This window comes from Coregonus lavaretus (genome assembly GCF_964263955.1).
Source record: "Coregonus lavaretus genome assembly, chromosome: 29".
NCBI lineage: Eukaryota > Metazoa > Chordata > Actinopteri > Salmoniformes > Salmonidae > Coregonus > Coregonus lavaretus.
Genome location: NC_140016.1, coordinates 11,129,103 through 11,154,870, shown reverse-complemented (window position 1 = coordinate 11,154,870; position 25,768 = coordinate 11,129,103). Strand labels below are relative to the sequence as shown.

At 45.4% G+C, this 25,768-nt stretch overlaps 2 protein-coding genes across 2 annotated transcripts in view; one reads left to right on the top strand and one right to left on the bottom strand.

Annotated features, from left to right (window-relative positions):
- Positions 1 to 15,780, bottom strand: part of fat1b (FAT atypical cadherin 1b) — a gene marked incomplete at both ends in the record, with an annotated part of 86,446 nt that extends 70,666 nt beyond the window's left edge. The window contains 6 exons of the mRNA XM_084146998.1: positions 8,348 to 8,470; positions 10,035 to 10,236; positions 10,455 to 10,575; positions 12,327 to 12,450; positions 12,623 to 12,969; positions 15,644 to 15,780. Coding sequence (XP_084003124.1) covers positions 8,348 to 8,470; positions 10,035 to 10,236; positions 10,455 to 10,575; positions 12,327 to 12,450; positions 12,623 to 12,969; positions 15,644 to 15,780 — 1,054 coding nt within the window. The remainder of the gene's footprint in view (positions 1 to 8,347; positions 8,471 to 10,034; positions 10,237 to 10,454; positions 10,576 to 12,326; positions 12,451 to 12,622; positions 12,970 to 15,643) is intronic.
- Positions 15,781 to 19,323: 3,543 nt separating this feature from the next.
- On the top strand, positions 19,324 to 24,350 carry fgl1 (fibrinogen-like 1; the record flags this gene model as incomplete). The annotated part of the gene is made up of 7 exons (XM_084147189.1): positions 19,324 to 19,383; positions 22,234 to 22,408; positions 22,547 to 22,706; positions 22,817 to 22,914; positions 23,026 to 23,114; positions 23,800 to 23,987; positions 24,191 to 24,350. The coding sequence occupies 7 exons, from the start codon at positions 19,324 to 19,326 to the stop codon at positions 24,348 to 24,350; spliced, it is 930 nt and encodes a 309-aa protein (XP_084003315.1).
- Between the last annotated feature and the right edge of the window lie 1,418 nt (positions 24,351 to 25,768).

Here is a 25,768-nt window from a genome sequence, read left to right as displayed (position 1 = left end):
TGTAGGTGTATGATCACACTGGTAATATATCATTTGTTGTATTGCTTGTGAGGCACAGCTAAGTAATAATCTGCTTCTTTTTTGTTTTACTGGACTGATGGTCTGCATCTGATGGTCAGTTTGAGGGGAGGTGAGGCCGCCTCTCTCCCTCCCTCCACTGAGAAAACGGGACACAGTCTTCCAATTCATGTTACTCCTATGACCAGAGAAAGTGAAATATTCCTAAAAAAGACAAGCCACTAATAATAACAAGGCAATCTTATGGGAACACTTTTGCTATTATCATTCATTGCAGCTGCAATGCTGGTTGTAGCGTGAGTGGAAGTTGGGAGAACGTGCATTTTATGGCTTATAAAAGTATTGAACAAAGTGTTGACACTGCTGAATAACAACTTAAACATGAACTTGCTCATAAAAACACCAGCTCTTTGCTGTATTCGTTGAGTTGCTCTATTCATGGTTTTATAAGTTTTGAAATCTCACAGTATCAACATTGCTGTGCGTTCAAGGCTTCTTTTTACAGTCAATGGCTTGAGGAAACTGTGCAGACATGGTGATCTGAGCTATCTGTATTTGCTCTCTGGGCCTGACGGGTAGGCGGAGTTCTACCTTCAGACATATTAAATGGTTCAAAATGGGAACACTTTGCCTTCCTGGCACTAGGACTACTGAATCAAGTGCACCTCCCGCCAACAGTGCAAAACGGGTTTTTACAGAAATGTTTGGTGATGGACTAGGAATGCCTTGGAGATGGACCAGTTGGTGACTACTGGTCTATGCTATTGGATAGAGCGCAATCACCACAGCTGTTCACGCCATGTTAGTGGGCAAATGGACATTGTCAAATCCAAACCCAACCTTCATTTACCCGGTGTGATGCACGGATGTTCCAAACTCTGTTTTAGACGAGACTGACTTTATGACCAAAATTATCCTATTTACACTTTGTAGTCAATTTTGACACTAGAAAAACTGTTTCTGACTCATATCGATGCCACATAAAGTGCATTCGGAAAGTATTCAGACCCCTTCACTTTGTCCACATTTTGTAACTTTGTTTTTGAATGGGACTAGTGAGTGTATGGAGTACTGTAGAGTTCTATCGATGACAAACTCCGATCAGAGAAATGTAGCATCCACATTCTACATAAACTTACGCTTCTGTGTGAAGCTTCAAACATGAATATCCCTTTACAGAAATACTATATTTACCCCATGAGCCCATAGATTAACATACAGGGGACAATACTCTGGCTAAATTTAAACGAAGAAGAAGAAGAAGAAGGCAGCATCCAACCACATCACAACCACATTGTCATTTATCGCCCTCCAGGTTCCCTTGGAGAGTTCATCAATGAGCTTGACGCCTTGATAAGTTCCTTTCCTGAGGATGGCTCACCCCTCACAGTTCTGGGGGACTTCAACCTCCCTACGTCTACCTTTGACTCATTTCTCTCTGCCTCCTTCTTTCCCCTCCTCTCCTCTTTTGACCTCACCCTCTCACCGTCCCCCCCTACTCACAAGGCAGGCAATACGCTTGACCTCATCTTTACTAGATGCTGTTCTTCTACTAATCTCACTGTAATGTCTCAGACCACTACTTTGTATCCTTTTCTCTCTCGCTCTCCTCCAACACTACTCACTCTGCCCCTACTCAGATGGTAATGCGCCGTCGCAACCGTCGCTCTTTCTCTCCCGCTACTCTCTCCTCTTCCATCCTATCATCTCTTCCCTCTGCTCAATCCTTCTCCCTCCAATCTCCTGATTCTGCCTCCTCAACCCTCCTCTCCTCCCTTTCTGCATCCTTTGACTCTCTATGTCCCCTACCCTCCCGGCCGGCTCGGTCCTCCCCTCCAGCTCCGTGGCTTGATGACTCATTGCGAGCTCACAGAACAGGGCTCCGGGCAGCCGAGCGGAAATGGAGGAAAACTAGACTCCCTGCGGACCTGGCATCTTTTCACTCCCTCCTCTCTACATTTTCTTCATCTGTTTCTGCTGCTAAGGCCACTTTCTACCACTCTAAATTCCAAGCATCTGCCTCTAACCCTAGGAAGCTCTTTGCCACCTTCTCCTCCCTGCTGAATCCCCCCCCCCTCCCTCTCTGTGGATGACTTCGTCAACCATTTTGAAAAGAAGGTTGACGACATCCGATTCTCGTTTGTTAAGTCAAATGACACTGCTGGTCCTGCTCACACTGCCCTACCCGATGCTTTGATTTCTTTCTCCCCTCTCTCTCCAGATAAAATCTTGCGACTTGTGACGGCCGGCCGCCCAACAACCTGCCCGCTTGACCCTATCCTCTCCTCTCTTCTCCAGACCATCTCCGGTGACCTTCTCCCTTACCTCACCTCGCTGATCAACTCATCCTTGACCGCTGGCTATGTCCCTTCCGTCTTCAAGAGAGCGAATGTTGCACCCCTTCTCAAAAAGCCAACACTCGATCCCTCTGATGTCAACAACTACAGACCAGTATCCCTTCTTTCTTTTCTCTCCAAAACTCTTGAGCGTGCCGTCTTTAGCCAACTCTCTTGCTATCTCTCTCAGAATGACCTTCTTGATCCAAACCAGTCAGGTTTCAAGACTGGTCATTCAACTGAGACTGCTCTTCTCTATGTCACGGAGGCTCTCCGCACTGCTAAAGCTAACTCTCTCTCCTCTGCTCTTGTCTTTCTAGACCTGTCTGCTGCCTTTGATACTGTGAACCATCAGATCCTCCTCTCCACCCTCTCTGAGCTGGGTATCTCCGGCGCGGCTCACTCTAGGATTGCGTCCTACCTGACCGATCGCTCCTACCAAGTGGCGTGGCGAGAAGCTGTCTCCGCACCACGTGCTCTCACCACTGGTGTTCCCCAGGGCTCAGTTCTAGGCCCTCTCCTTTTCTCGCTATACACCAAGTCACTTGGCTCTGTCATATCCTCACATGGCCTCTCCTATCATTGCTACGCAGACGACCCACAACTAATCTTCTCCTTTCCCCCTTCTGATAACCAGGTGGCGAATCGCATCTCTGCATGTCTGGCAGACATATCAGTTGGATGACGGATCACCACCTCAAGCTGAACCTTGGCAAGATGGAGCTGCTCTTCCTCCCGGGGAAGGACTGCCCGTTCCATGATCTTGCCATCACGGTTGACAACTCCGTTGTGTCCTCCTCCCAGAGTGCGAAGAGCCTTGGCATGACCCTGGACAACACCCTGTCGTTCTCCGCTAACATCAAGGCGGTGACCCGATCCTGTAGGTTCATGCTCTACAACATTCGGAGAGTACGACCCTGCCTTACACAGGAAGCGGCACAGGTCCTAATCCAGGCACTTGTCATCTCCTGTCTGGATTACTGCAACTCGCTGTTGGCTGGGCTCCCTGCCTGTGCCATTAAACCCCTACAACTCATCCAGAATGCCGCAGCCCGTCTGGTGTTCAACCTTCCCAAGTTCTTTCACGTCACCCCGCTCCTCCGCACACTCCACTGGCTTCCAGTTGAAGCTTGCATCTGCTACAAGACCATGGTGCTTGCCTACGGAGCTGTGAGGGGAACGGCACCTCCGTACCTTCAGGCTCTGATCAGTCCCTACACCCAAACGAGGGCATTGCGTTCATCCACCTCTGGCCTGCTGGCTCCCCTACCTCTGCGGAAGCACAGTTCCCGCTCAGCCCATGTGTGAATGCACCAATTTGTAAGTCGCTCTGGATAAGAGCGTCTGCTAAATGACGTGTAAATGTAAAAAATGTAACAGTGAGGGTGTATTTTCAAAAGGACTCTGACGGTCAGGTTAGTCAGACCTACAGTAGTATGCCTTAATGAGCTTCTTCATGAAAGGATGTTAGGATACTGCTTTCAACCCCCATCTTAACATCCATATACAGTGCCTTCGGAAAGTATTCAGACCCCTTGACTTTTTCCACATTTTGGTAGGTTACAGCCTTATTCTAAAATTGATTAGATTGTTTTCCCTCCCTCATTAATTTACACACAATACCCCATAATGACAAAGCAAAAACAGGTTTATAGAAATTTCTGCAAATGTATTACAAATAAAAAACGGAAATATCACATTTACATAAGTATTCAGACCCTTTACTCAGTACTTTGTTGAAGCACCTTTGGCAGCGATTACAGCCTAGAGTCTTCTTGGGGATGACGCTACAAGCTTGGCACACCTGTATTTGGAGAGTTTCTCCCATTCTTCTCTGCAGATCCTCTCAAGCTCTGTCAGGTCGGATGGGGAGCGTCGCTGCACAGCTATTTTCAGGTCTCTCCAGAGATGTTCGATCGGGTTCAAGTCCGGAATCTGGCTGGGCCACTCAAGGACATTGAGACTTCCGAAGCCACTCTTGCGTTGTCTCGGCTATGTACTTAGGGTCGTTGTCCTGTTGGAAGGTGAACCTTCGCCCTAGTCTGAGGTCCTGAGTGCTCTGGAGCAGGTTTTCATCAAGGATCTCTCTGTACTTTGCTCGATTCATCTTTCCCTCGATCCTGACTAGTATCCCTGTCCCTGCCACTGAAAAACATCCCCACAGCATAAAGCTGCCACCACCATGCTTCACCGTAGGAATGGTATTGGCCAGGTGATGAGCAGTGCCTGGTTTCCTCCAGACGTGACGCTTGGCAGTCAGGCTAAAGAGTTCAATCTTGGTTTCATCAGACCAGAGAATCTTGTTTCTCATGGTCTGAGAATCCTTTAGGTGCCTTTTGGCAAACTCCAAGCGGGCTGTCATGTGCCTTTTACTGAGGAGTGGCTTTCGTGTGGCCATTCTACCATAAATGCCTGATTGGTGGAGTGCTGCAGAGATGGTTGTCCTTCTGGAAGGTTCTCCCATCTTCACAGAGGAACTCTGGAGCACTGTCAGAGTGACCATCGGGTTCTTGGTCACCTCCTTGACCAAGGTCCTTCACCACAGGTGGAATCCAATCAAGTTGTAGAAACATCTCAAGGATGATCAATGGAAACAGGATGCACCGAGCTAAATTTCGAGTCCCATAGCAAAGGGTTTGAAGACTTATGTAAATAAGATATTTCTGTTTTTATTTTTAATAAATTTGCAAAAATGTCTAAAAACCTGTTTTCATATTGTCAATATGGGGTATTGTGTGTAGATTGATGAGGACCATTTTTTATTTAATCCATTTTAGAAAAAGGCTGTAATGTAACAAAATGTGGAAGTCCCGTGTAGCTCAGTTGGCAGAGAATGGCGTTTGCAACGCCAGGGTTGTGGGTTCGTTTCCCACGGGGGACCAATATGAAGAAAAAAAATGTATGCACTGACTAACTGTAAGTTGCTCTGGATAAGAGCGTCTGCTAAATGACTAAAATGGAAAATTAAAAAGTGAAGGGGTCTGAATACTTTCCGAATGCACTGTAGGCCGTTTTCAAAGGGATTTGTGATTTTTTAAGACAGTTGCTCTTTAATGCTGATGCTCTGGTTATTAGGGAAATAAATATATGTGCATCCCAAATGGCACCCTATTCCCAAGAGTGCATGGGCCCTGGTCAAAAGTAGTGCACTAAATTGGGAATAGGGTGACATTTGGGACGCACCAAAAGCCCTTGGTGCTAAGAGATCACATCCCTTTTTATTCCTAGGAGAGAAACTGTGTCTCTGAGCTGTTGGAGAAACAATATAAGACTGTGTACACAACAAGGAAGTGATGCCAGGTACCTAACTGGTCCTGCTCCATAAGAGTTCTTGTTGTGGTGAAATGTGATGTTCCACCTTGTGCCAAAGCCTATTTTCCTCTACTTAGGTTTATCAAGCACGAGTCTCATTGAATGAACTCACATAAATGTGAAAGTAATTATGTTTCTGGATTCTGGTAGCTTTTTGGTCTCAGGTACAGATCATTACTGTGTACTTCAAAAGTTACTAAGTTTGACTCGGTAGGCTATCACCCCAATAAATTGCTTTGAAGGTAGTTGTTCAAAGCAACAGGAAAATCAGAGGCATCTCTGTGTCACTGATTTCATCTCAGCCAGCCTCTGTGTTTCCTCAAGCATTTCAGCAAAACGACTCATCACAAGGTACTCCTAAAAACAACTCTTGATAACCCCTTTTTCTGACTCACAGAACTTGCAGTTCATGGATGGTGAGGTTTGAATTATTCAAAGACCAAAGAGCAGGGGTGTCTATTCCAGTATGGTGAAGAAAGAGGACAGTTCTGAATGATGTGTTCAGTAAAGACACATGGTGGCACCAATTCCACTTCTGTTCAGGTAAATTGCATTTTATGGTCTAAGCACAGTCATTTTATTAACAGAGTCAATCCAGAAAACGACAATAGAAGAGCGTTCATAAATGATTTGAGGCCAAAACAGTTGGAACACTATTGGAAACAGTCTAGTCTACCAGGAAATCATTAGACATCGAGATAAATCTAGTGGTCAAACTAGATACAGACAGTATGCAAAACATGACGTAATTCATCAAATACACGACATTGGCCCAACACTGGAACACAATACTGTCTGCTACTTTACACTCTCCTCTGGCAACCATTAGTTATTATGTTGTGAGTCAACATAAAGGCAGGCAGAGGTGTTGTGGACAGATAAATGATGAGTCTGACCATTTCTGCTGCAGTATACTGATGAAGCAGTCGTCTACTTGTTCAGCGCCCATCAAGACCAAGCGTCAGAACAGTATGTTCCTACATATTCTCTTCACACAAGGATAATTGTTTTACTTAATGTTTACTATATCAATGCTTTTTGTATGACACATTTAAGCTTGTTAAAGAAAAATAAAAGAACATTGCATTTAAACATGGGCAAGACTATACTTTCCTGCGTAATCAGGATGAGTAATCTCTTTTACTGCTCATATTCTGTCTACTATAGACTAAAACAAAGTTAAGGGGTACAATTTAGGGGAAAATAATACATTTAATAATAAATTATTCACTAAGCCCAGTCAGAGACAGTCATTCCTCTATACAATTATAGAAGAGCTAAGGGAATGATGCATATCGTCCTAAAAAGCTCTTCATTCAAACCAGAGGTTCAGGACAGTATGTCATCGAGGTCCATAAAGGCTGACTCAGTGCTTTCACAATCACCAGCCCAATACAACAGCAGGCAGTGAACATTATCATGTACTGAAAAACATCCTGGACTCTCTCCCCCATCTAGTCCCACTTCACATGACAGACCATGCTGTGCTGCTGAACAAGGGATTGCCAACAGAGGTTATAGGTTCAACATCTATAGACAGAGTTGGCACTTGGGAACTAGAAACAGGCCGCTTTATTACCATTGTCAGAGGAAACAAGGAAAGAAATGTTTCCTTATGTTGTGAACTTAAATCCCAATGCAGCCTACATACATTTAGTCCACCATAAAATAACATGGTTAGATTAAGATAAAGATATCTAACTGTATCAGAATCCATGTAGCCATAGAAACTGATCCCTGAGTGTTTGAATGAGAAACATGGTTGAGTAATCAGTTATATCGTTCTTCTTCGTTACAGTGGATTGCTTCAGTGAATGTAAAATCAGACACAGAAGAGATGTAGGGAAAATCTGTCCGAAGCCCATCCTGATCTCTAATAAACAGCTATCCACCGACAAATCACTAGGTTTCACATTTGATCATGTATTGATTTGTTTTTGATATGGAAACACTTTCCTTGCTGATGTATGCTGTGAACCATCAGTTAAGAGAAGAATGAGACGACGTCGTGCCTCTAGGCCAGAGACACTTCCATGGATGAAACAAACACTGTGGCATAAAAGTGTTTTACTATCACTATACCAGGTTTGTTTAATATTTCACATTCTACGTTTGTCTCACAGGGGAAGAAGAATATTCAGAAAAGTGTCAAACTTGGGATTACTGTAATTGAAAAGTTATATTTCGTTTTAAGAGATTCAAGAGTTTTCAGAATTGTTGTTTTCTTTAATAATTGATTCAACTGTTGTGAAGTTGTCCTGTACCGTCAGAGTCAAGCTTGAGATTTCTTGTTGGTACTGTTTTTTCCCATCAACTACCTCAGACAAACTGCTTTTCTGATCTTCAGTTCAACTTTTTTGAATCTCCTCCTTTATGAAAAAAGCAACAAAGATGTTATTTCCATCTGCATCAGTAGTCAGTCACATTGCTAATATTTCACATTTTATTTGTTGTTTGCATCATCAGGACATACCTTATTAACTTCAGGATGTTGCGGCGGTGGTATATCTTCCACTTTGACAAAAACATCCTCATCCGACTTTTGGCTTACATTTCCTGACCCTCCCTCCTGTAAAGGATAAATGAATACATGTGACCCCATTATGGTTACTCAGGGCTTGAGTTCTAACTCAGGAGGAGGAGAGTATAGTATACTATATAGGCTTGAAGAGAGTCGTTACTGGCTTGGAGAGAGGTCTGGACGTCATCAGGCTCAGCCTTGAAGTCTTTTTCTTCCTCTTCCTCATTCTCGTCCTCTCTGCTTCTGTAGTTAGTCAGAGCCTGGGTGTCTGCCTTAGACAGGTCTACAGGACCAACACAGACCAAATCAAACACTTCACACAATATCAAAATCATATATGTATTAACCAAGGTGAAAAACAATTTTGAAGCTTACTTATTGATAGAAGCAGTCCTTCACTGTCATTCAGATCTTCCACTTCTTCTCCTTCTAAGGCATCATTGCAGCTGTTATCTTTCAAACTAGTCATCCTTTCCCCTGCCTCAGCACATTCTCCCTCCGCTCTGCTTCATCCTTGTCCTAACAAAACACATTCAAGATACAGTCGTTTAGGAATTTTGTAGATGGCAGGGTCTACATCTCAAACGGCACCATGTTCACTATGTAGTGCACTACTTTTGATCAGGGCTATGGTCAGAAGTAGTGCACTACAAAGGGAATAGGGTACAATTAGGCCTGGCTCGCAGTTGGCATTCCAATTGATCCCAAAGGTGTTCGATGAAGTTGAGGTCAGGGCTCTGTGCAGGCCAGTCAAGTTCTTCCACACCAATCTCAACAAACCATTTCTGTAGGGACCTCACTTTGTGCAAGGGGGCATTGACATGCTGAAACAGGAAAGGTCCTTCCCCAAACTGTTGCCACAAAGTTGGAAGCACAGAATCGTCTAGAATGTCAGTGTACGCTGTAGCGTTAAGATTTCCCTTCACTGGAACTAAGAGGCTTGGCCCGAACCATGAAAAACAGCCCCAGACTATTATTCCTACTCCACCAAACTTTACAGTTGGCACTATGCATTGGGGCAGGTAGCGTTCTCCTGGCATCCGCCAAACCCAGATTCGTCCGTCGGACTGCCAGATGATGAAGCGTGATTCATCACTCCAGAGAACCCGTTTCCACTGCTCCAGAGTCCAATGGCGGCAAGCTTTACACCACTCCAGCAGACGCTTGCATTGCACATGGTGATCTTAGGCTTGTGTGCGGCTGCTCGGCCATGGAAACCCATTCTATGAAGCTCTCAAATACCAGTTCTTGTGCTGAAATTGCTTCCAGAGGCAGTTGGAACTTGATAGTGAGTGTTGCAACCGAGGACAGACGATTTCTACGCGCTACGCACTTCAGCACTTGGCGGTCCCATTCTGTAAGCTTGTGTGGCCTACCACTTTGCGGCTAAGCTGATGTTGCTCCTAGACGTTTCCACTTCACAATAACAGCATATACAGTTGACTGGGGCAGCTCTAGCAGGGCAGAAATTTGACAAACTGACTTGTTGGAAAGGTGGCATCCTATGACGGTGCCACGTTGAAAGTCATTGAGTTCTTCAGTAAGGCCATTCTACTGTCAATATTTGTCCATGGAGATTGCATGGCTGTGTGCTCGATTTTACTAATTTGAAGGGTTGTCCACATACTTTTGTATATATAGTGTATGTAAATTAAAAGGGGAAAAGACAGGACTAAAATAGTAAATATACTTTATCTTCATCTTCCAGTGCTGTCGGGTATGGCTGTTGTTCCGCCAATGATTTTGTCTCCTGGAAAACAATGAATAAATGAAATAACAATTTGGCTGCATTTGTCAAACAGCTATATGATGGTAAATAAAATAAACACATTGTCTAACACTAATACCAACATCAGGGTAGCAGGTCCATTTCACTGCAGGAGCTGTGATGGTGTTGGTGCATTGAATGTTCTGCTTGACTGCTGAGCTGTTCATGTCCTGCATCAGGTGGAAGAAGGCCAGCTCATTGAAGATGATCTCAGAGAGGTCCCCCAGTAGATCACCACCACTTTCTCTCAACGGCCTCCCTGCATACTGAGCCATGGAACTCTGACAAAGGTGAAATAAAGAGAGAGATGGTTTTAAACCCAGTCAGATATAAGTTAATGTCAAATGACCAATAGGATCAGTTATGTCCCAAATGGCACCCAATTCCCTACATAGCGCACTACTTTTCACCAGAGCCCTACAGTATGGGTCAAAAGTAGTGCACTTTATAGGGAATAGGGTGCCATTTGGGATGCAGACAGGACGTGATGTTTTCTCACCTGCAGAACATCATTGAGCTGTTTGTGGAAGAACCGGATGAATTCTTTGCTCCCGCCCCTTTGCTCTGTCAGAGCCAGAACCTTGTCTGATGGAGGCCAGGAGATAAGAAGAGCTCCTCCTCTACACAACACACACTGTGAGAAATTAAGAAGTTCTTCATTTCAGTTCTAAATAAATCTTTTTCAGCTTAGAAATTGTAAAAATATAATGAGTATACACATTCAGGGCATTGAAATCGCAAGTAGCCTACACCAATCATTGTGTCTAACTGTGATGAGGTGTGAATGAAGGAGTCAAGCGCAGGAGGTAAAACACCGAAGTCCAGAGTTTATTCCATTTACATAAATAAAACGCACCAACCGTCAATACGAAACTATTACAAGGGAAATATTCCACCTTGGCAATAACAAATGGAAGAGTAGCTCAACCGAGCTACTCGCTCTCACAATGAAACAATCACTCACAAAGACAAGGGGAACAGAGGGAACACTTATACACATACTAATTAGGCGAATGAGCACCAGGTGTGTGTGATTGACAAGACAAGACATGACAAGTGGAGTGATGAGAATGGGATCGGCAGTAGCTAGTAAGCCGGTGACGACGAACGCCGAAACCTGCCCGAACAAGGAGGGGAGGCAGCCTCGGCGGAAGTCGTGACACTAACCTTCAAAATGGGAAGGATCTCAGCCATGATAATGTTTATCTGCCTGTCAAGTTGTTGAGTGTCAACTTGTGCACACTGGATCTCAGTTAAGCAAGAGTTAGTACCATCACAGGCACCTAGAAAACAGCAGGGTGTCCAGTCAATCATAGCAACAGATCAAAGTTAAACAGACACTTAGACATATAGCATTGACTATTCATTAAGGAGACAGCACTGTTCAAATCCATGAACTGTTCTTACCCAGATCCTCATTGGCAAATGGCTTAAGGTGGGAGGCGATAGACAGCATGCATTCACCTCCTTCTGAGACATTTCTTTTCTGTCTCTTTCCTGAGTAATCCTGTTACAAATCCAATAAACAGTGACATTAATATTATTCTTGTTATGGTAATTTCGTTCTGGTCATAAAACAAACAAAGGATGTCATGTGTTACATTAGTCAGGTGATTGCAGGTCAGAGAAAAACATACAGCATACGTTGAGAACATGATCTTTCTGGATGTCAGTTCTGTGGTGGCGGAAGCCTGGAGAACAGGGCTGGGAGGCATAGGCTGGTCTTCAGACACATCTCTCTCAGAAAGATGCCGAGCCACTATGTCCTGCAAGTAATGGAAAATTGATTAATATAAAAACAACAATCTCATATGGCTCTTGTATTACCGTGGTGACAATAGCCTATTGTATAACACCTGTAGATGGTAAATGGCACAGTTCAATTGTTCCAGTACCTTCAGGGCGAACAGTGCTCTCTGCCGTAGGTAGTCCGTGTTGAGCAGCTACAGCTTCAGGGCGAACAGTGCTCTCTGCCTTAGGTAGTCCGTGTTGAGCAGCTACAGCTTCAGGGCGAACAGTGCTCTCTGCCGTAGGTAGTCCGTGTTGAGCAGCTTCAGGGCGAACAGTGCTCTCTGCCGTAGGTAGTCCGTGTTGAGCAGCTACAGCTTCAGGGCGAACAGTGCTCTCTGCCGTAGGTAGTCCGTGTTGAGCAGCTACAGCTTCAGGGCGAACAGTGCTCTCTGCCGTAGGTAGTCCGTGTTGAGCAGCTACAGCTTCAGGGCGAACAGTGCTCTCTGCCGTAGGTAGTCCGTGTTGAGCAGCTACAGCTTCAGGGCGAACAGTGCTCTCTGCCGTAGGTAGTCCGTGTTGAGCAGCTACAGCTTCAGGGCGAACAGTGCTCTGCCGTAGGTAGTCCGAGTTGAGCAGCTACAGCTGCTGAAACAGCTCTTTGAGAAAACAGGGCCTGGTCTCATCCTGAGATATCACAGAAGCAACCTCAGAGTGGATGGTCTCACGCAACACCTCAAACAATGAACCATCAGTGACCCCCGCATCTGTCAACACACAAATCAACAAACATTCCTTTTAGGTCAATGGCTGTGTCCCAAATGGCACCCTATTCCCTATGCAGTACACTACTTTTGACCATGGGCCCTAGTCAAAAGTGATTATTAGTTGTATGCACAAATGCATCAGATTCATTGCTCTATAATCCCCTTCACTCACCAGGGGTTCTTCTGTGTCCTCTACTCTGGTTCCTCTTGTTCTTAGACGAGGACAGGCTGTGTTTAGACATGAGGCTGACGGGGGCGGTGGCCTTGTTGGATTTGAGGGTTGTCATTGGGCTGGCGGTGGTGTCCACGGGGTTGGATAGACTGCTGGTGAGAATTCTAGAAGATTTCTCTCCAAACCGACTGCTCCTGCCATTTCTATGGAGAGGAAATAACCTGGAGGTTTTCTGGCTCTTCGCTTTACCACCTAGCTGGTCTGGACTTCCAACATGGACATCCGCCAAGCTGACGGCTCTTGGCAGTGTGCTTCTGTCCTCCTCCTCCTTCTCCTCCTCAGGAACCCTAGAATTGAGAATCCAAGTTGTTCTATTCTGGAATATTGTCTCCATTAACAACATGTATTTAGTGTGCCAACCCAATCAGAAAACATTCTCACAACTGAGCAGGCACAGGCTTCCACTGTCTCAAATTGAGTGTGCTTTTCAATAACAAATCATGATGTAATTTACCATGAAACAAACAGAGGAGGAGGCAGCTCCAAAAACTGTGATTGCAGTAGGTTTACCATTGTTCTGGCCCATTCATAGAGTGGCTATCAAATGGCTGTGGAAAGGCTGTATCATGAGCTGTCAGCACAGAGGACTTCGGCTCAGCCCACTGCTGCCATCTGGTGCTTGACTGGGGATCTGGTAATTCCCCCATGGATGGGTGAGGTGCAGGACATGGGTCAAATCCTGAAAAGATACAAACAGTTACTGATCAATGATTAATTATAATTCACTATTCATACTTTTTAAACACTTTGTTCTTGTTAAGTCATACAAAATCCCCAGCTTGCATTGAAACCTGGAGAGTTAAATAAAGACCTTGCCTGAGGGAGGATATGAGAAGGTGTTGATGCCACTCATCTTCAAGGTATTTACTAGGGGAGGCAAGGGAGGTTGAGACTGTTGTTCGTGTAGGAGATCATTCAAAAGCTGCCTCATTCTGTTAAATGAAATCATGTTTTAGTTGAAGTGGACAATATGCATTTTCACTACTGAACAGGGAACAAGCCCTTGCATTTGGTCACAATTGTCACGATCGTCTAATGAGGACCAATGCGCAGCGTTGAAGGTGAACATCTTTTATTAGATAAATGATCACACGATCAAAATAACAAACGAAACGTCACGTCTACAGTTGAACACAACCCAACGAGAACAAGAAACCACAAAACACAAAGTGAAAACCGACAGTTTAAATATGGCTCCCAATCAGAGACAACGAGCCAACAGCTGACACTCGTTACCTCTGATTGGGAGTCACTCACACAAAGAAATACAATAACCTAGACCCACAACAAAACCTAGAAACTAACACCCTGGCTCAACATACGAGAGTCCCCCGAGCCAGGGCGTGACAGTACCCCCCCCTAAAGGCGCGGACTCCGACCGCGCCAACGAAACACAACAGGGGAGGGACCGGGTGGGCACTCCGCCTAGGCGGCGGATCCGGCTCCAGTGGAACAGGCACGTGCCGTGCCGAACCGACGACGCACACCACTGGCTTGGTGTGGGGAACAGGCACGGGCCGGACAGGGCTGACGAAACGCCCCACAGACTTGGTGCTGGGAGCAGGAGTGGGCCGGACTGGGCTGGCGACGCGCACCACAGACCTGGTGCGGAGAGCAGGAACGGGCAGAGCCGGGCTGACGAGACGCACCACAGACTTGATGCGGGGAGCAGGAATGGGCCGGACTGGGCTGGCGACGCGCACCACAGACCTGGTGCGGAGAGCAGGAACGGGCAGAGCCGGGCTGACGAGACGCACCACAGGCTTGATGCGGGGAGCAGGAACGGGCCGGACCGGGCTGGCGACGCGCACCACAGACCTGGTGCGGGGAGCAGGAACGGGCAGAGCCGGGCTGACGAGACGCACCGTAGACTTGATGCGGAGAGCAGGCACGGGCCGTGCCGGACTGACGACGCACACCACTGGCTTGGTGCGGGAAGCTTGGATGGGCCGGACTGTACTGGGGACACACACCACTGGCCCTACACCGGGATCTGGAACGGGCCGGACCGGACTGGCAACACACGCCAGTACCTCTCGCCGTGCCTCTACTTCCTCCATCCCCTCTTCGACCAGTGGCCCCCGTAACCCGGCGGCCTTCTCCGGCAACCCACTGGGCCGCTCTATCGCGGCCTCCTGCTGGTCCGACGTCGTGAGCCCCCCCCTAAAAATTTTCGGGGCGTCTCTCCTACCCGCGGACCAGGTCTCCATATCCCTCGCCAGCTTCTCGCCCTTCTGCCATAATGTCAAGCCCCTCTCTTCCTCACTCGGCTTGACCCAGTCCAGGAGGCGAAGGAGATCTGTGAGGGATCTCCCTGGCGATGGCTCCTGGACACGCTGCTTGGTCACATCTTGGTGGTTTCTTCTGTCACGATCGTCTAATGAGGACCAATGCGCAGCGTTGAAGGTGAACATCTTTTATTAGATAAATGATCACACGATCAAAATAACAAACGAACCGTGACGTCTACAGTTGAACACAACCCAACGAGAACAAGAAACCACAAAACACAAAGTGAAAACCGACAGTTTAAATATGGCTCCCAATCAGAGACAACGAGCCAACAGCTGACACTCGTTACCTCTGATTGGGAGTCACTCACACAAAGAAATACAATAACCTAGACCCACAACAAAACCTAGAAACTAACACCCTGGCTCAACATACGAGAGTCCCCCGAGCCAGGGCGTGACAACAATACAGTAATGTCATCGCAAACACATTCATCGCAAATACAGTAATGTCATCGCTGTTTATGGTCAAGGCTTTACTGCAGGGTTCTTCAATTCCGGTCCTGGGGGGCCGAAACACTTCTGTTTTTTATTTCTACCTGGTAGTTAATTGCACTCACCTGGTGTCCCAGGTCTGAATTAGCCCCTGATTAGAAGGAGAGGATGAAAAACAGAGGTGTTTCGGCCCTCCAGGACCGGAATTGAAGAACCCTGCTTTACTGTATCCCACCTTTGGATGTTGTTCTGTTGTCTGGCCAGCTTGGTGCAGCAGTGGTTGAGTTGGTTCCTGATGAGGTAGACCTGTGTATGTCCAGGGCTGATGCCATAAGGGCTCAGGGAGAGTACAGACTGGAACACATAGGACATAATCTGGTACAATGTAGGAAGAGAGTAGCACACAATATTACAAACTCCTCCTATTCCTCATTATAAAATCCTCATCACCACCACCACCCTCTTAACAGAAACCAGTGCTTTGAAAGCTCAGTTCTCCTGTAAGAGGTGTCTGACCTGCTGGTTCTGTCCCAGTGAGTGGCACACCCTTGTGCTGTAGTCCAGTTGTCTCTGGAGCTGTCTGATCTGCTCCTGTCTCTGCTGTCTCTCCTGTCTCTCCTGTCTCTCCTGTCTCTCCTGTCTCTGCTGTCTCTCCTGTCTCTCCTGTCTCTGCTGTCTCTCCTGTCTCTCCTGTCTCTCCTGTCTCTCCTGTCTCTGCTGTCTCTCCTCTCTCCTGTCTCTGCTGTCTCTGCTGTCTCTCCTGTCTCTCCTGTCTCTCCTGTCTCTGCTGTCTCTGCTGTCTCTCCTGTCTCTCCTGTCTCTCCTGTCTCTCCTGTCTCTCCTGTCTCTCCTCTCTCCTGTCTCTGCTGTCTCTCCTGTCTCTGCTGTCTCTGCTGTCTCTGCTGTCTCTCCCGTCTCTGCTGTCTCTGCTGTCTCTCCTGTCTCTCCTGTCTCTCCTGTCTCTGCTGTCTCTCCTGTCTCTCCTGTCTCTGCTGTCTCCCCTGTCTCTGCTGTCTCTGCTGTCTCTCCTGTCTCTGCTGTCTCTCCTGTCTCTGCTGTCTCTCCTGTCTCTGCAGTCTCTGCTGTCTCTCCCGTCTCTGCTGTCTCTCCTGCCTCTGCTGTCCCTCCTGTCTCTGCTGTCTCGGCTGTCTCGGCTGTCTCGGCTGTCTCTCCTGTCTCTCCTGTCTCTGCTGTCTCTCCTGTCTCTCCTGTCTCTCCTGTCTATGCGGTCTCTGCTGTCTCTCCTGTCTCTCCTGTCTCTCCTGCCTCTCCTGCCTCTGCTGTCTCTGCTGTCTCTGCTGTCTCTCCTGCGTCTGCTGTCTCTGCGGTCTCTGCTGTCTCTCCTGCGTCTGCTGTCTCTGCTGTCTCTCCTGTCTCTGCTGTCTCTCCTGTCTCTCCTGTCTCTCCTGTCTCTGCTGTCTCTCCTGTCTCTACTGTCTCTCCTGTCTCTCCTGTCTCTGCTGTCTCTCCTCCCCCTCCACGCTAGACAGATCTGACACCCAGTGCACCTTCTCCTGGCCATGACTCCTGACCCTCAGCTGACCCCTGGCCTAGAGAGAGGGACGCAGGTTTCCCTCCACAGAGGGGTCACTGGAGAGGGAAGACCAGGCCCGGATACATTGTCTGCATCCCAAATGACACCCTATTCCCTATATAGTGCACTGTATGGGCCCTCATGGGCCCTGGTCAAAAGTAATTCACTATAAAGGGAATAGGGTGCCATTTGGGACGCAGACATTATCTCCATGTTTTCCTACATCAATAGCAATGTAAAGTGGAATGGGAAACAGTCAATAGCAACCTTTCTCTGGATCCTCTGGTCCTGTTGGACTGTCTCATTCTGAAAGACTCAGAGGACACTTAACTTGAACTGGAGTCCACCTCCAACTCCACCTCCTCCTCTTCCTCAACCCCCATCTCCTAGCCATCTTCCTCCAGCTGACACGGCGTGGATCCTCCCCACGTGGCCATCGTCCTGAAAGGGGACATCCCAACAAATAATTAAATTATCACTAGAATGGACATTGGCATCCTAGCAACATAAACATCTGCTATCTTGGTCAGGTGAATTTCATTCCAAACTCATTAACATACAAAAACACTGCCAGCACAGGCACAAAGGGTAATGGAATCATCTATGGACTACTTACAGGAGAAAGAGCAACAAGCAAACACAGAGGCATGCACACAGACAACAGATCATCAACCAGGGAAGGCACCTGCCCTGACACGCTTCTTCATCAGAGCAGCAGTCAAACAACGACATGTTGCTGGACACATGACTGAGAAAAACTGGCTTCCACATGACGGCAAGACATTAGCTCAAATACATCACTTCTAAAAGATAATGGTCTCCCAAATGATAACGCAGGCTGCCCTCCAAAGTTATCCCCTTAGTCTAACCTGTCATCCATCCACTGATGCTCTGAGAGCTGCTCCTCCATCCTTTTGTAGGAGTCATTCAATCTGTGTCTCCCCTGATACTCTGCCATTAAAGATTCAGGCCCTGTCCTCTTCTGGCTCAGCTTCCCTCCCAGGATCTGGTGTCGCTGCACCTCAGAGTTAGTCCACAGCTGAAAACAAACAGGGATCAGATCAGTTGGGTATTAGCTATTACGTTTTGGGATGTACTGTGTGTGTACTATGCTGTACCTGTGTCTCGAGTGAACAGGCTGAAGCAGCGTGCTCTGTGTGGTTCATCATGGCTTCACTGTAACTAGGCTGTAAGGGCTGCGCAGGTCGAATGGGCTGCAGGGAAATCTGTGACTCCCTGGTAACTCGTCACACTGGACACAGATACCTGGAAACGTAATGCCACCCAGAATTCACCCTCTAACCATGAGGGATGCTCTCTCTCTCTCTCTCTCTCACACACACGCACACACACACACACACACACACACACACACACACACACACACACACACACACACACACACACACACACACACACACACACACACACACCTACCTGGTAGGGAACATGTCCGTGTGAGCTCTTCTAGCTTGCCCTTTAAGTCGATCAGGTGCTGTTGCTCATCATTTAACCCCTTCAACTCTCTCTTCTGCTGCCACAGCCTCTATTCCAAGAACACAGACACAACCATTAATTTACCTTCAGTTTGAAACTATTTGGATCCAGCAGAATGTAGACTACAGAAAGGCACATACCGTACCTTAATCGCTCTTTCTCAGAAACATCTTTCTGAGTAGAACATCTTGAGTTGTAATCCATTATCTTTTGTTAAAGCTAACTAACAAAGGTAGCTAATAAACTAGCTAATAACATGACCAGCTGTCACATACATTGAGGAAGTTGAAACCGTTGTTATGGATACAGAGCCAGTTTAGAATCTTTAGAATCTTTTCAAAATGTTATGATATTCTAATATTCTGATCTTTCCCTATTTAGTACAAGCTGACCTGAATGTCAGTCTACACTTCCCATAACTTGCTTCACACATATTTTGTCCATTATTCTGTAATGTCTGTAGCAAATCAGGTATTCCCTTCTAAGCCACCCCCCTAAACACAAAGGGCAGTAGGATACTTTATTAATATTATCATCAAAAGATATAAACAAAGATTGCAGCTTAATGCCACAGATAAATTGATTATGAATACATACTGTGCCTGTTTGTTTGTAAAAAATAAACAATGTGCCAAAGGGGGTTGTCTGGTTATCATAATGTTAGTTCTTCACTTTCTGACTCACCCCTGTGGATTGTGATACTAGACAGCAGATTTAAGAGGACAAGCTCAACTGGTACTGAGAATCCTCACATTCTTGTGGGGCGGCTATGAAGAGACATCTGTGGAAAGTCTGTTTAAGTCCTTTTTCCACTAAAAGACAAAGCAACTGGACCTAAATATCCCAGTTGTAACTGTGAATATTTCAGCATCTCTGCAGGTAAAATGAGAACCTTGAGGTTGTTTTTCATTGGGCTCATCTTCATCATGGACATGTCCCTTTCGGTAAGTGCTCATTACAAGGAACTATGTCTAAGGTCTACTCTTTCTCATGTTTGGTTGATTTTGATATTGGCCAACTGTAGCCTACTGCAAGGGAACCAAGATCTTTATGTTACTTCTACTACTTGCTATACTGTGTGTGTGTGTGTGTGTGTGTGTGTGTGTGTGTGTGTGTGTGTGTGTGTGTGTGTACATGCATACCATATGTACATACACTGAGTCTACAAAACATTAGGAACACCTTCCTAATACTGAGTTGCACCCCCTTTTGCCCTCAGAACAGCCTCAATTCGTCATGGACTCTACAAGGTGTCGAAAGCGTTCCATAGGGATGCTAGCCCATGTTGACTCCAATGCTTCCCACAGATGTGTAAAGTTGGCTGGATGTCCTTTGGGTGGTGGACCATTCTTGATACACATGGGAAACTGTTGAGTGTGAAAAACCCAGCAGCATTGCAGTTCTTGACACACTCAAACCTGTGCACCTGGCACCTACTACCATACCCCGTTCAAAGGCACTTAAATATTTTGTCTTGCCCATTCACCCTCTGACCAACTGTCACATACATTGGGATGTACTGCGTGTGTACTGTGCTGTACCTGTGTCTTGAGTGAACAGGCTGAAGCAGCGTGCTCTGTGTGGTTCATCATGGCTTCACTGTAACTAAAGGCTGTAAGGGCTGCGCAGGTCGAATGGGCTGCAGGGAAATCTGTGACTCCCAGGTAACTCGTCACACTGGACACAGAGGTGCTGCTGCCTACATACAGACTGGAAAATCACTGGCCACTTTAATAAATGGAACACTAGTCACTTTAATAATGCCACTTTAATAATGTTTACATATCTTGCATTACTCGTCTCATATGTATATACTGTATTCTATACTATCTATGCATCTTAGCCTATGTCGCTCTGACAATGACATTGCTCATCCATATATTTATATATTCTTCTTCCATTCCCTTACTTAGATTTGTGTGTATTAGATATTTGTTGTGGAACTGTTAGATATTACTTGCTAGATATTACTGCACTGTCTGAACTAGAAGCACAAGCATTTCGCTACACTCGCAATAACATCTGCTAACCATGCATATGTGACCAATCAATTTGATTTGATTTGATTTGATTTTGAATGCACACATTCACAATCCATGTCTCAATTGTGTCAAGACTTAAAAATCCTTCTTTAACCTGTCTCCTCCCCTTCATCTACACTGATTGAAGTGGATTTAACAAGTGACATCAATAAGGGATCATAGCTTTCACCTGGATTCACCTGGTCAGTCCATGTCCTAATGTTTTGTCCACTCAGTGTATACAGTACCAGTTAAAAGTTTGGACACACCTACTCATTCCAGGGTTTTTCTTTATTTTTTAAACTATTTTCTACATTGTAGAATAATAGTGAAGACATCAAAACTATGAAACAACACATATGGAATCATGTAGTAACCAAAAAAGTGTTAAACAAATCAAAATATATTTGCTATTTGAGATTCTTCAAAGTAGCCACACTTTGCCTTGATGACAGCTTTGCACACTCTTGACATTCTCTCAACCAGCTTCACCTGGAATGCTTTTCCAAAAGTCTTGAAGGAGTTCCCACATATGCTTTTCCTTCACTCTGCGGTCCAACTCATCCCAAACCATCTCAATTGGGTTGAGGTCGGGTGATTGTGGAGGCCAGGTCATCTGATGCAGCACTCCATCACTCTCCTTCTTGGTCAAATAGCCCTTACACAGCCTGTAGGTGTGTTGGGTAATTGTCCTGTTGAAAAACAAATTATAGTCCCACTAAGCGCAAACCAGATGGGCTGGCATATCGCTGCAGAATGCTGTGGTAGTCATGCTGGTTAAGTGTGCCTTGAATTCTAAATAAATCACAGACAGTGTCACCAGCAATGCATCCCCACACCATCACACCTCCTCCTCCATGCTTTACAGTGGGAACCACACATGCGGAGATCATCCGTTCACCTACTCTGCGTCTCACAAAGACAAGGCAGTTGGAACCAAAAATCTCACATTTGTACTCATCAGACCAAAGGACAGATTTCCACCGGTCTAATGTCCATTGCTCGTGTTTCTTGGCCCAAGCAAGTCTCTTCTTCTTATTGGTGTCCTTTAGTTGTGGTTTCTTTGCAGCAATTTGACATGAAGGCCTGATTCACGCAGTATCCTCTGAACAGTTGATGTTGAGATGTGTCTGTTACTTGAACTCTGTGAAGCATTTATTTGGGCTGCAATTTCTGAGGTTGGTAACTCTAATGAACATATCCTCTGCAGCAGAGGTAACTTTGGGTCTTCCTTTCCTGTGGCATTCCTCATGAGAGCCAGTTTCATCATAGCGCTTGATGGTTTTTGCGACTGCACTTGAAGAAACGTTCAAAGTTCTTGACATTTTCTGGATTGACTGACATTCATGTCTTAAAGTAATGATGGACTGTCGTTTCTCTTTGCTTATTTGAGCTGTTCTTGCCATAATATGGACTTGGTCTTTTACCAAATAGGGCTATCTTCTGTATACCACGTCTACCTTGTCACAACAAAACTGATTGGCTCAAACACAACAAGGCACATCTGTTAATTGAAATGCATTCCAGATGACTACCTCATGAAGCTGGTTGAGAGAATGCCAAGAGTGTGCAAAGCTGTCATGAAGTCAAAGGGTGGCTAGTTTGATTTGTTTAACACTTTTTTGGTTACTACATGATTCCATATGTGTTATTTCATCATTTTGATGTCTTCACTATTATTCTACAATGTAGAAAATAGTTTACAAATTAAAGAAAAACCATGGAATAGGTAGGTGTGTCCAAACTTTTGACTGGTAGTGTATGTGTGTGTAGTCTTCAGATGAATGCCAGCAGGAGACAGTACGGCTGCGGGCCCAGCTGAAGACTCTGGAGGTGCAGTTGATGAAACAGCAGCAGCAGCTCATCCAGACTCTCGGCAGCCAGAGGACTGAGCAGCTGGCTTTAGACCAGGACACCTTCCATGACCTGGGAGATCATCAGTATAGAGGTCAATAATCGTTTTTTATCCTTTTATTTCTAGTATGGAGTGGCCAGTAAGGGCACAAATGGATTCCATAATTTATAGTTTCAAACCATCAAATTTGTGAAGTAAACATCCATAACCTCATCAGTAACCTGTTTTCAGACTGTGCCCAGATTTTCAACGCTGGGAACAAAGGCAGTGGGTTCTACACGATCAGACCCATGGCGAGCCCGGGCCTAGTCAGGGTCTACTGTGACATGACTGAAGGGGGCGGATGGACAGTCATCCAGAGACGCTCAGATGGCAGCCAGTCTTTCAACAGGTAAAACACATTCAAATACGATTCAGATGTTATGTAATAATGAGATTACAGTAACATTCTTCTGTATGTGAATGAGTAATGTGTTGTATTCATATCTGATTTGTATGCAGGCCCTGGAGTGATTATCAGCGGGGGTTTGGTGACCTGCAGTCAGCCAGAGGAGAGTTCTGGTTGGGGAATGACAACTTACATTACCTAACTTCACAAGGTAAATGTGAGCTCTTACAACGTCTGAAAAGTCAAGACAAACAGTGAGAGAGTCACAGTGAGATGAGGTATAGAGTTTCGACTAAAGGCTACCATCACCCCTTGGCTTTAGGTGACTACAATCTGAGGATCAACTTAGCTGACTTTGAGGGAGTACAACGCTATGCAGTGTACAAAAACTTCAAAGTTGCAGATGACAAGGTGTTGTATTCTGTGGTTTTCATTTTTACACCTCTGCTCAACAAGTGTCCATATGGAATGATGACGATGTTGTCTTTGGGTGATGTTTCAATCTATCCGTGTTAGTGGGTCATTGGGAAGATCTCAGTTGCACACTCCTCGCGTCCTTTCTCCCTTCTCCTCGTCTCCTTCTCAAAACCTATTGGATGAGAAAGCCAGTGGTCCCTCGCCTCTGACCTTCTCCTCCAATGGGTTTTGAGGAGACAAGGAGAGAGGGTGTGAGTAGGATTAAATTGAGATCTTCCCATGGTCTAGATCAGGGGTATTCAACTCTTACCCTACGAGGTCCAGAGCCTGCTGGTTTTCTGTTCTACCTGATAATTAATTGCACACACCCAGGAACAATGAAAAAATGCAGTGGAACTGGCTTCATGGTCCAGAGTTGAGTTTGAGGGGTCTAGATGGACAACTCATCTGTTGTTTCCTTTAGAAAAAAGGAAAGGAAACAACAGATCAAAGGTTAAACAAACAAGAGGAGGACAATCTCTTTATCAATATGTCAATTGTAGGAAAAACACAAAATAGTACGATGCAACTCATTCCTCCCTCACAGAGTTTTACTTCCCATCCACTTATTACAGTTGCACAGTAGGCTTTTTTTTTGGTTTGCATTAGCTCACTATATTCCCATGATGTTTATCCCCAGGAGTTTTACCAGCTGCATTTTGGTGAGTTCTCTGGTGACTCAGGTGACTCTCTGTCAGGCAGTTACCACCCACAGGACCAGGGGTGGGCCAGTCACCAGGGCATGAAGTTCAGCACCTACGACAAAGACAACGACCGCTACGAACGCAACTGTGCCCAGGAGGACAAGGGAGGCTGGTGGTTCAACAGGTTCCTTATTTTCTCTGTCTGTCAATGGTCTAGGCTACTAAAAGGGCTAATTTGGGTGATGTCACAAGTTCTCTCTTTGGACAAGTTCTCTCTCTAATCTACAACCATTCGAAGAATACATCATTTGACATTATGACAAATAAAATACACTTTATGATTATTTCTTTATCCTAATTCTTGCTGTTCTGTTTTGTTTCCACTAGATGTCACTCTGCCAACCTGAATGGCAACTACTACCAAGGTGCCTACAGTGCTGTGACAGACAGTGGAGTAGTCTGGTACACCTGGCATGGCTGGTGGTACTCCCTCAAGTCTGTAGTCATGAAAATAAGGCCGGCTGCTTTTGAGCCCAATATTGTCTGATCCTGTGGATACAATCCAATTAAAGTAGGCTAAAACAGTGTATTATTTAGTCACATTTTATCACATAAGCTATGCAAGAAGCAGAAGTGTTTGAATGAATTCCTGATCACAATTATGTGCTCTTATCATTCTCAATAAGTGCCTTGCTTGCAAATCTAATTAAACGATTCCTTAAAATGTTTTACTTGTTGTTTTTCTGTCTCACTGGCGGAGAAAATAAGCTGACTGACTATTCAAATTTACCAAAAAATAAAAACCTGCAGGGAAAGAAGAATAGTCTGTCAACAAAGAAAGATAGACTATTTCAAACAATTTCTAAAAAGATGAGAGTGCTTAGGCTTGGTGACTGTAGTGTGTGCAATAATTAGGCATAGGCCTACTGTCCTAAAACAAAAACTAACTGAAGGCTCCCCACCTCTTTAAAGAATACTTGGGATAGGATAAAGTAATCCTTCCTGAGCGTTTCAAAACCTTGAGTTCTGCTGAACGCACCATAGGTGAGCGCGAACTCTATGAGGGGCGCGTGCAGCAGGCTGCGGGCATATAAATTCCATGTCGGGATTTGGAAAATCCATTTGATTTGCCCATATCAACTCAAACATGGTTCTTCTTGTGAGTATGATTTTTCTACATACACGCAGCAATTGACACAAGCAAGTGTAAAAAAATAATCAATTCGTTAATTTAGTTTGCAGTAGGCTAGACTTTTAAAGATTTGTGAAAAAATATGATAGTCTAGGAACCTCTAGAAAAAGCAACGCTTCAAATACAATTTGTGCCCTGATTTAGCTGACTAAACTCCACTCCTTCACGGTGGAGGGGCGTTTAGTCAGCTATTATCAGGCCTTGTGGACTATGTAGCCTATTTTAAAGTGCTTTATTTTGATTTGGCCTAATTTCGATGCTTATTAGTTCTAGCAACGCCTATACCCTCCAACCATCAAGGCCCGAGTGTTTTACAGATTGAAAAGTGAAGGAGGCTTCTATACATTTCAAAATGGACTCCTGGCCTCCTAATGGTCATATTTCTGCAAGTCATTTACCAATGGTGGAGTTCGTTTTGCATGGGGTGCCCCAAGTGGGGGAAGATTACTCTTAAAGGGATACTTCGGGATTTTGGCAATGAAGCCCTTTATCTACTTCCCCAGGGTCAGATGTCTCTGCATCCAGTATGAAGGAAGTAAGAGGTAGTTTTGCGAGTCAATGATAACTAGCCTCAGGGCAATGAAAAAGTCTATGGTATCTACTAGCTAGCAATTACCATAGACTTTGTCATTGCGCTAACATTAGTTAGCAATTGTGCTAATGTTGTTAGCAATTGTGCTAATGTTGTTAGCAACTTCCTTAAAACTGCACACAGAGACACAAAAATGGTATCCAAGAGTACATCTGACTCATTGCCAAAATCCTGAAGTATC